Source organism: Monodon monoceros, unplaced genomic scaffold (genome assembly GCF_005190385.1).
Source record: "Monodon monoceros isolate NGI ecotype Baffin Bay Population unplaced genomic scaffold, NGI_Narwhal_1 Super_Scaffold_16, whole genome shotgun sequence".
Classification (NCBI taxonomy): Eukaryota; Metazoa; Chordata; class Mammalia; order Artiodactyla; family Monodontidae; genus Monodon; species Monodon monoceros.
In genome coordinates this window covers 35,578,523-35,589,896 of record NW_021703772.1, presented here as the reverse complement: position 1 = coordinate 35,589,896, position 11,374 = coordinate 35,578,523, and the positions used below count along the sequence as shown (strand labels likewise).

At 38.7% G+C, this 11,374-nt stretch overlaps 1 protein-coding gene across 2 annotated transcripts in view; it reads right to left on the bottom strand.

Annotated features, from left to right (window-relative positions):
• Positions 1-334: 334 nt before the first annotated feature.
• Positions 335-11,374, bottom strand: part of FTCDNL1 (formiminotransferase cyclodeaminase N-terminal like) — a 47,761-nt gene continuing 36,721 nt past the window's right edge. For both annotated transcript variants that reach the window (XM_029225764.1, XM_029225765.1), the window contains one exon: positions 335-1,533. In XM_029225764.1, coding sequence (XP_029081597.1) covers positions 1,097-1,533 — 437 coding nt within the window. In that variant the 3' untranslated portion in view covers positions 335-1,096. The remainder of the gene's footprint in view (positions 1,534-11,374) is intronic.

Here is an 11,374-nt window from a genome sequence, read left to right as displayed (position 1 = left end):
TTTATATTAAACAGCAAAAGGAAAACACCCCCAAAAAAGCACAATTCTTGAACACAATTAATGCAATCACAGTCAAGAGTCAAATGTAAGTCAAAAAAATATACTAGGATAGATTACTGGATCCTATAAAACGACTGAGTTCAACCTCTTTTTTATTTTTAATTACTTAAAATAAACTCACATTATGTGCTCTTATTAGACAAGACCATAATCTTTCTTGCTAAACAAAACCTATGGAAAAATTCATTTCTTTGTGCTTTACGAACAGAAAGCATCTTGTACCAAAGAATGATAAGCACTAAGGATTTACATAAAATTGCCAGAATCAGCAAGTGGTGGCTTCTTTTAGTTCACAGAGAGGCAACCTATTTTGATTTCTTTCAAATAACATTTTTCCACCAAAACCCTTCTCTTTGCTCAAGAGCAATAAGTTCCCTAAACCGTCAGACTTCCCATTTAAATTCCAAAAAGGATAAATACAATCCCTTGAAGTCATGCCCAACACCATCATTCCACTTCTCCACATAAACATAAAAAAATTAGACAAATCTGGCTCCAGAATGAACAGTGGGTCATCCCAAACAAGGCAGGAAAGAACAATCATGCTTCAAAAGAGTAATTTTATTTTATAATTCTCCCCATTTTTTAGTTACTTAGTACTTGATTTTTAAAAGTGCACATTAAAAAAATGATTACTTAAAAAATGAGAGTTGAATACAGGACTCTGGAATAAAGAGGTCAGGAAAACCAAATAAATTGAGTCCGCTTTTAGTTTTGTTCATGATAATTAAAGACGATTTGGCAACGATGGCCATTTTACCCAGCTGATTCAGGAGGGCTTCTAGTACATGCAAGTGCATGAACTTGATACAGAGGAGGATTTCACGAAGTTTTAATGATGACTAGAAATATCATAAGGCGATTATGGACAATCTATCAACACCTGTTGTTGTCACTGGACAGAGAATGCTTCCAGTTTTCCAATTCACAGCTGGAACCAAGCTCTTGGATCTTCCACTCGTCTTCACTGGCCAAAAGAAAACTTTGTAATGGCTGATATTTTTTCCTTACAATTTCAATGAAGGCTTAGATTGGATCACATGAAAATACCTCTGCGTATCTTCCAGAACTCCCCAATACCTTCCTTAATAGCATATTCAGCACAGTTCTTGCACTCTTGGGGTGTAAATCCAATTAATGCTCTTCCTTTAATGCCAATTCCCTGATCACTTGCCAATTTTTTAACTTGAGCTTCTATGTAATGAGGAGATACATAATAAAAATGGTCCCCAAGGACACTGTAAGCCATGTATTGAGAGCCTTCTGAGGTTTCTGTAACTTCTTGATCTTCAAAACTCTCTACATTGCAAGCTATCTCAATTTTCCCTTCGTGAGGAAAAGCCATCGTTTGGACGCCCTTCAATCCATTCACATTTGAGCCCCGAATGGCACTAGCGATCTCTTTTCCCAGAGCCAAGTCTTGAGAATCTATGGTAACATTGCAGTTCATCACATATGGGCTAGCGCCGATGCCTAAATCATTAGAAAAGCATGTTAATCAAGCAAAGTGAAAGCCTCATTTTGAAGATTCTATTCTTTACCCAATTTTAATCCAAGGAGTTTCCTTTACTTGGTTTTACTTTTAAAACAATACACAAATATTCCTCATTATCAACTCCAGGATTGTCTAAAGGTCGTACATATTTTTAATAACAGAGTTAGTTGAGCTATAAGCAGATACTTTTATCTACTCTAAATGTATCTGGATGTTTTTTCTAGAATGGTTAAGAAAAGCCCAGACTTTCTAAAGTATCAACAGATATTTCAAAAGGCACATTTGAAAATTAAATATCAACAGCAGCAAAATGTCTTGGCCTTCCATTCATTTCGAAGGCCATCTCCACAGGGGCTGGAATTCAGTGCCAGGACTACGGGTCTGGGAGACAGGAATAAATCACACTCTGTACCCATCCCTTCCACCCCAAACACAGACCCATCATCACTGAGCTAGGTTAAGATCGGATTCCAATGAACCTCAGCAACAGTCTTGGCTAGGAAAGGAGGTCACTAAAAAGTGACAAACAGTCTTGGAATTGGGAAGGACAAAGGGACTCTTGTGTCTCATGACCATGTGGGTTTGGCAGGGCAGGGTTTGGGGCACTATGTATACCTTCTTGGTATAACCAGTTGGAGGCATCTCTTTCTTCCATCCCCAGCTTCCCAAGGGACTGGGACTGCCATTGCTACTCCAGAGCCTGGTTACTCTAGAGCCCAGCGGCAACTGTCCTGCTTTTCCCTGCCTTGGGGAAGATGCAGCTCATGTTACATAAATAGCCCTACTCTAATTATAGTTTACATTATAAGATGGACAACTTGGTTAAATTAGCATTGGTATAAAAAGCTTAGGTTTGCAGTTTCTTCATTTTGGGGGAACTTTACATTTCTAAACGCAAAGTGACTAGGGATTGATGAGGGATAAAAGGCTGACCTCACCTTCAGCATAAGACAATTCTTTAGTTACTATTCCAACCTTATTTTACTGTCAATGCTTTTTCTTGCTACTTTCAAACTTATTGCTCATGGTGTCAGTATCCAGTGAGAGATCCTGCTGAATTCACTTTCCCCTAGACAGTCGTGGTTTGGGGGCTTTGCTGCCTAGCCTGGGTACTCTCATACTAATAGACGCTTTACAGAAAATCAGCACACGGAAACCACATTTCATCTTTTTCCCACACATGTACGTAATGAAACATTTCAACTCCCGAGGCTGGGCCTCTTCCTACTGGGAATTCTGCAGGAATGAATCAGATTACAGTATTTCTCCATAATGCTTATTTCATAAAAATTAAATTTCCTAACAGTCAATACATATCTCTCTCAACCTCATACACCAATCACTTACTCTAAATATCTTTGAGAATTATATCAGTTTTAACATTTCACAGAGTACAGTTGGAAATTTTTCTTGTCAATGCTAATGTCATTCATTAATGGAAAGCATCCAAGCATGGTTTCTCTCTCCTCTACCCCTCAAAAGGTAAGTTACAAACAGTCCCATTTTTCTCGTATCTGATATACATACCCTATTCTGACTCAAGAAGTGGCCTCATCTTTATCATTATTCAAACAAATAGCTAGATCACACTCAGATTTTGCTGAAAAGTATGTATACATATATTGGGTTATACTAAGTATTGATACTATTCAAAATACTTATTGGGCCTATTGTGCTTTGCTATACCAGAACTTTGATATGCCCAGTCAACATTCAGATATTCATATGTAAGTTATCAGCTTGGGGGAGCTAGTCACTTCCAAGGCAAGTTCGTTCATATGGACCCAGGGCTCTTCCTCCCCACAGTATGGTGGCATGGACCATTCCATCCCTAAAGACATGGGACTTTTTCTGAATCCCCCATCCAGCAGATTCCAAGGCACCTGTTACCACCATGTGCCCAATAACTGTACCTTTTGTCACAGAATTTCTAAAATTGATCGTTCTTGCTAATAAATGAACTCATTACCTAAGATAAGTTATTAGATGTAGAATAAGCTTAGATGTTAAGTCCAGAGCACAAGAGTGCCATAAAGAATTCACTTGTCCCAACACTGATTTACTTAATTAAAATAAATCTCTACTTAAAAAATTCCTTCAAAAGCTAATTATTTCTTAGAAAAATAAAATTGAACATTAGAAATAACTTTTATATTCTCTTCTAAATAAAATAAGAGTAATCACAAACAACACAGAATAATCATTTCTTTTGTGTATGCTCTTGTTATGTGTATTTTAAATTCTTTTTTAAAATTTATTTATTTATATTTGGCTGCATTGGGTCTTTGTTGCTGTGCATGGGCTGTCTCTAGTTGTGTTGAGCAGGGGCTACTCTTCGTTGCGGTGCGCGGGCTTCAGTAGTTGTGGCACGCGGGCTCAATAGTTGTGGCTCGCGGGCTGTAGAGCACAGGCTCAGTAGTTGTGGCGCACGGTCTTAGTTGCTCCATGGCATGTGGGATCTTCCCGGACCAGGGATCAAACCCGTGTCCCCTGCATTGGCAGGTGGATTCTTAACCACTGCACCTCCAGGGAAGTCCCTTAAATACTTCTATTAAACTTTAATTATACAATAATTAATTTTGTTTTATCATTATATCTTATTCAAGCAGTGAATAAACAGAGACAGTCAATGAAGCTGAGAAGTTTCTGACCTAATCAGGTAGTAGTACCCTTCCTGAGGGGTTGTGAGGTCATGACCCATTTCTTAGAAGGAAGGAAAGGAAGAAAGAAAGGAAGAAAGGGAGAAAGAAAGGGAAAAAGAAAAGAAAAGAAGAAGAGGGCTTCCGTGGTGGTGCAGTGGTTGAGAGTCCACCTGCCGATGCAGGGGACACAGGTTCGTGCCCCAGTCCCGGAAGATCCCACATGCCGCGGAGCGGCTAGGCCCGTGAGCCATGGCCGCTGAGCCTGCGCTTCCGGAGCCTGTGCTCTGCAACAGGAGAGGCCACAACAGTGAGAGGCCCAAGTACTGCAAAAAAAAAAGAAAAGAAGAAGAGAAACTGCTTTCTGCCCAAATGCACGCATTTCTAATTCCTCCATTTAATCCTTCCCACGTCCAACACCAATATGGTGATCCAATTCTAATGAATCAAATTCTGCATTTAAATCCAGCAGTCCCACTGACCTTACATGAAATGCTGAATTTGATTTTTTTTATGCTAGTTTAAACTTAGTAAAGATTCTTTAAATAAGGGAGGTAATTAATCCCAGAAAATCGTATTTTTAGTTAAATGTCATATAATTAAAGTAATTCCATTTTTTGCTCTAAAATTAGAAACCTGATGTGAAAGTTTGTTTCTCAGTTTGCGGTCTCGCCCCGCTCCTGCCTCCCGCAGATTGGCACTCGGCTGCTCTGGCGGCAGCATGAATCTCCTCACTGCAAAGCTGAAATTCCAATTTTATTCCAACGCAACTGTCACAACGCCCTGAAGCAAGCTAAAAACAAGGAAAAAAATCTTTGGTATGATTTCACTTTCCATGTGTTCTTTAATGAAAAATTTATCATTCTAAATATTGGTGTTTACTCCTAGTTATATACTTTTTTTATCAAAAAGAAAAAGAAACTGAGATTCAGTTGCTATTATTTCACAGGGAAATATAACAGGCCTGATGTTTTCCTGACAATTCTGTTATTTTCTTGTGTGGAAACACTGTATTTATCATATACTGTACGGCTGGTGATTCAGATATTGTAGAGACCTTATGGTGAACTGATATAGATGTAAACTCTTTATGCCAGATTGTTTAAGCATAAAAAAAACAAATGCACTTAATTAACATCTGATGTGTAGCTTTTGCAAACACAAATGCAATATTTGTGTTTGAGCACTGGCAGTAATGACTGTGAACTATGCTATTAATGTCTGGTTTAAAGATGCTTGCGGTAGGACCATGTCTGGAATAACACAAATAAAAAACTGCATTCAGACAAAACAATAGTGAAGAGGCCATTAGAAAAATGAAAAAGCAGCACTCAAAAGAAACACATGTATTTTTTTCCCCCTTTAGATCCAAATTATTCTCAAAAATAGTTCCAGGTGCCATCATCTTCAATCAATCAATGGTGAAAAGATTCTATATATTTTCCTCCACAGAAAGGATTTCATTTTAGGGAGTCAGAAGTTGCTAAGGGATGTATTTAGAAGTTCTATTTATCATATTAAGTTCCTCTTTGGTGGCTTAGTTTTAAAAGATGCATGAGGAGAGAGCCGAGGTGGTGCTTTGGGATATTTGGCATTTTTATATCTGAAGAGAGAACTGCAAATTTGTGGATTACATTACAGTTTGAATAAATAAAGAGATTCTCATGAACTAATGTGCGACTCCCTCATTAAATATGTTTTTACTGAAAACCTGCTGAGTTCCAGGAACCATGCAGGTTACTGGGTGTAAAAACATGAAAGTTAAAATAACATAAAACCTAGCCTAAATGTGGTCCTTGCTTCAGACTAACAAACAGAGCAAGAAAACAGACTTGGAACTCAGGTTCAAAAATATAAACAGCTGTTATTACACCAAAAGCAATTAGTCATCATTACGTATTGGTATTTTAAATTTTTTAGAACATGTACTAAAGAGAAACCACAGCTGAAACAGGACATTTGATGACTAAAGCCATAAAACTCAAACATAATTGCTAAGTCCAATACTCCCATGGCGGGAAGAATGCAGGACTCTTATGCATGTGGCCAAATCCACAGAAAAGAAAGCTGAGTGACACTGTGTGGCATAGGGCTGGCAGTGGCTCCCCGTGAGTCTGAATTCAAGTTCTACCTCTTCAGGGACACTGCCTCTGCTCAGCTGTCTTTCAGCAAAATGGCTATGACGTTTTCCCACTCTGCAAGGAATTGTGAGCCTCAATTTCTCAACTCTGAATCTTTCAGAGTAACAGTACTTCAGAGAGGAAATCACAGAGGTAGATACATGTTAATATCATAATGGAATGAAGCCAGTCCAGTTGAAAGGAACCTCAGGTGACCTGCCTGCTCCCAGGTTTTCTATAGAACAGTGCCTTTCACCAGCTCATGCAGAGACAAAAGCAAAGTCCTTCATGCTTCTACTACAGGTTACACACTTAATTATACATTGAGCCTTTCATCTTCCATCACTCCAACTAGATTTACAAGCAAATGTAGAAAATTATGAAAATAGGTTCCTCAAAACAGGACTCATTCTAAAACTAGAAATTATTTTTCAAACACTAGGTAAAGTTTTGGGTGTGAAGTAAACGGCATTATTCAATGTCAAGAAAAGTGCCTGATGCTGCAACTTCTCATTTACTGAAACAGAAGTATGCAGGGACAGCTCTCACTAACCCACTGAAATAACTAAACAGAAGTCCTTGATTCCAAGATGTGCCAATTACCTCCATCTATGATTCCTAAGGCATCATATGAAACTATAGTTCAAAGAATTGTCCCTCTATTTTTAAACAATGATACATATATGCAGGCCAGTCATATATCAGCCAGTGGTGTTTAAATTATCCTATAAATGTTTAGGGTTTTAAAATATATATGTATAAAGTATTTATTTATAGATCTGAAAGTATCAACTATTACTGCTTTGTCCTTATTTATGTTCCTCATGAGCTGGCCAACTACAAACTTTTAAAAGGAATTTGGTTTAAAAGATTTTGTGTGTTTGGCACTGACTATGGGTGTTAATCATTTCTGAGCTCACTTTTTTCTCTTCTGTTTATAATATTCTCAGGGAACTTCAAAACAGAAACCTGTTCCCTTATAGATTCTGCTTCCTCTTGGGTACTGTGTAGATTACTTTGTCACTGGAAAGTTAACTGTAAGTGTTCAGTTGATAGCACCAATCATTTCTATTTAATTTTTTTAGGAAAAGAAATAAATACAGCAATGTGTTGAAGCTTTTCTGTTTTGATGGGAGGAGTGGAAAACTATGTTGAGAAACATTGATGTAAATAAAAAATGTTAGAAAAATATATAAAGCCATTAAATTTAAAAATAAGGAGGGAAATCGCCATAGTTAGGAACTAAATTCACTGAAAAATTAGATGAATAACATTTCTACCCTAATGACAGAGGTGCTAGAAATTCTCCTTCAGTAGATATTACTTTTAAAAATGAAAACATTTTACTCCTTCTTACGTAAGTGTTTCTTAAGAGATAATTCGTGCAAGTAAGGTAACCTAAGATTTCGGTTGATTATGTGTCTTAAACTCGAATTATAATCTTGTTCATGAAATATTAGAAACTGTTTATGCATATCCTTTATTCACTGTCCCTCTCTGAAACATTTTACTTTTCTATTAGAATCTGCTTTGAGCCTATTAAATGAGGTGTCTCTCGATGAATAACAGTCTACCTAGCCTTGGCAACTTATAATTTTCATGTTTTTTGCACAAACTGAGGATTCTGCCACTTAGGAGATATTAGCAAAAAAGACATACGGAGGGGAAAGCTGTGCTACTTTTCCCTTCTTATCTTAAATCTTTCATCAGCAATCTGAATAAATGCAATGGCACCCAGCTTTTATAAAACTGATCATTGATAAACCTCAATAATTACCCTTTATGAAAGATGACGGAAAGTAATCACAAGATCAAATCAATTTAGAGAAATAATGAAAATAAGTTGAAAGCTTTAAGAATTTAAAAACACTTTTCTTACAAATATATAACATAAATAAAATAAATAGATGCATACATATATTTTACAATATTGAGATCATACTGTTTATACTACTTTATATCCTTTGGCCTTGACACTGGCTTTCTCTCTGCCTGAGACTACTGTCCACATCTCCACGTGGCTAACTGCCTCTCTCCCAGTCTTTGCTCCAACACTGCCTTCACTATGAGGCCTACTTTGGTTTATCCCATTTAAAAACTGTAGTTCAGGACCTCCCTGGTGGCGCAGTGGTTGAGAGTCCGCCTGCCGATTCAGGAGACACGGGTTCGTGCCCCGGTCTGGGAAGATCCCACGTGCCGCGTAGCGGCTGGGCCCATGAGCCGTGGCCGCTGAGCTTGCGCGTCCCGAGCCTGTGCTCCGCAACAGGAGAGGCCACAGCAGTGAGAGGCCCGCGTACCGCAAAAAAAAAAAAAACTGAACAGGACAATGGGAATCATGTGTCTGGGATGGGAGTGAACTACAGTTTTATTTGCTTTTTGGCTGTAGCACTTATTTTCTAACATACTATATAATTCTCTATTTATTAAGCTTGTTATTTACTGTCGTTCTCTTCACCCCTTCCCCACTGGAATGTAAACTCTTTTTTTTTTGGCTGCGTTGAGTCTTCGTTGCTGCTCGCAGGTTCTCTCTAGTTGTGGCGAGCGGGGGCTACTCTTCGTTGCGGTGCGCGGGCTTCTCACTGCGGTGGCTCCTCTTGTTGCGGAGCACGGGCTCTAGGTGCACGGGCTTCAGTAGTTGTGGTACGTGGGCTCAGTAGTTGTGGCTCACGGGCTCTAGAGCGCAGGCTCAATAGTTGTGGCACACGGGCTTAGCTGCTCCGCGGCATGTGAGATCTTCCTGGACCAGGGCTTGAACCTGTGTCCCCTGCATTGGCAGGCAGATTCTTAACCACTGCGCCACCAGGAAAGTCCCTGGAATGTAAATTCTTTGAGGGCAAATAAATTCTATTTTCCCCACTGACGATAGTGCCTAGCACATACTAGGTACTTGATAAATATTTGTTGCATTAATTAATAAACTGCAAATTCTCTCTATATTGTATTGTATTTTTCAAGTCTCTAAAAATTCTTCCAAACCTTCACACTTAATTGCTTGCATAATAGTCTTTCACCTAGGTATAGCTTATTTAATAATCACTCTCAAATACTGAACATTTACATTGTTTCCCGTATTTACTATTATAAATAGTTCTTTGATAAACACACTTGTGCATAAGTACATGTATCTTTTATTATTTCCTCAGGAATAAATCTATTTCCTTAAGATAAATCTATCACTAGAACTAGAATTTCTGCAAAGCAGTTACATATATTCTTGGAGCTCTTAATACACATCACCAACTCACTTCCAAAAAGTTTATACCAATTGATGCTACCATTAGTAGCATGAGTGCCTCTAACTAAATGTTTATCAGTATCAAATTTTACCTTTAAAATACCATCTTTAAACATTTTTGTGCCAATCTTGGCATTTTAAAGTAAACTTAGGATTTTCAGATGTTGATGAAATTTTCCATGTAAATCACAGATCTCCACATGGAGTAAAAATAGAGAAGAAATTAGAAATCCCAATGGCTTGTCCATTCCAATCAAACAATGTAAAATGGGTGAGATTATCCCAACACCAGACAACCATTAGGTGAGATGGGGGAGCAGTGTTCACTTTGGTTTAGACAGTTACAAACCAAGTTTGTTCTTAGAAGATTGAATACGATTAGTGATAACATGAACATTTAGTCTTTAACTCAGATATGCTTTTTAGAGTTCTCTAAAGTTCTCCCTAAATACCGACCCACTCAGTCTCATAGCAATGCAGAAATGAGAATGAAGTTTTTCCAGGGACTGCCTATTCCAACACTAAAGCCAGTTCTGTTCTCTAGTACTAGGATCCCTGCTTCTAATTCCTGTCCACTGACTGTAAACCCAGTCACTGGGCACTGCGCTGACAAGGTTTGTGAAATAATCCTTTCAGTCTTTAGTGAGGCCCAAATTAGAAGCCAGGAAATAGCTGTCTGAAAATTTAGTCACAAACTTACACTTCTACATTTGTGAGACAAATCGTGGGAAAATATGTGAGGTTCAAATTGGCAGCGAGCAATCAGCTTCTTCCTTTTTCCATAAGTAAAGACTAACACACACTTTTTTATAAATCTTTTCTCTAAATGGAAGGAAAAAATGGCCCCTTAGTACTGTGTTCGGCACTTAATAGACATTATTTCAACCTCACAGTCTCATGAGGGAGATATAATTATTATGTCGATTTTATAGATATGGGAACTGAGGCTCAATGAGTTAAGGAACACTCTGAAGTCACACGGCCAATGAACAGCAAGGCAAGGATTTGAGCATAGACTCAAAGCCTGCACTGTTTTCATTGTACTGCTCTGCTTGATTATAGATATCATTGGTTTGAGAGCAGAATTCTGCACCAGGGATTAGTAACCAAAAGCCTATGGGTAACTGCACCATGGGGAAATGTGTTTCATATGGTTGCCCACCTCTTGCTCCTTGGGGACCTAGTATCTTAGTAATGGCTAAAATATTAACTATGAAAATGTTACCTAGCATGGTTTAATTTGTGATCCCTACAGAAGATACTTGAGAGTGAAAGAATTAAGACTCAAATAAATGGCACTAGGATGGTGAAGTGCAGTGAATGGGGATGGCATTTTGGATGGGGTGCTACTGCCTTTTCCGAAGGTAAGCTCTAAGCAAGGAGTGGGACTGGAGTAGCAGAGAGAGGTAAGAGTTGGTGAGATCCAGGGGAAGGAAGAATACCATTCCCCATGTTTGTTCTCTCTGGCCTAGAGCCTGCTGTGTAGAAAAGCTTGTCTCCAGGGTGCCTCTAGAACTGACTTCCAGCTGTAAGCATCAACTTGGACACACTGGATGTTTAAGTGCTGAAAGACTTTCCTACCAGCTAAAAGTAAGCTCTACCCAAGTCCTGAGCCACCAAGTGTCCCCAGGATACACATTCATGCCCAGCACAGCAGCGGGCCTCCAGGACCTGTCCTGGTGTCAACCATTCTCACCATCAGTGGCCACGCTGCAGGGCTCGTTATTTATCTTGAACATCACTCTTGGGGGCTCTCATGGAATATATGATGAGGGCTTCCAGCCTCTCTGGTCAGCTCATGAAGGTATGGGTAAGAAAGAGGCAT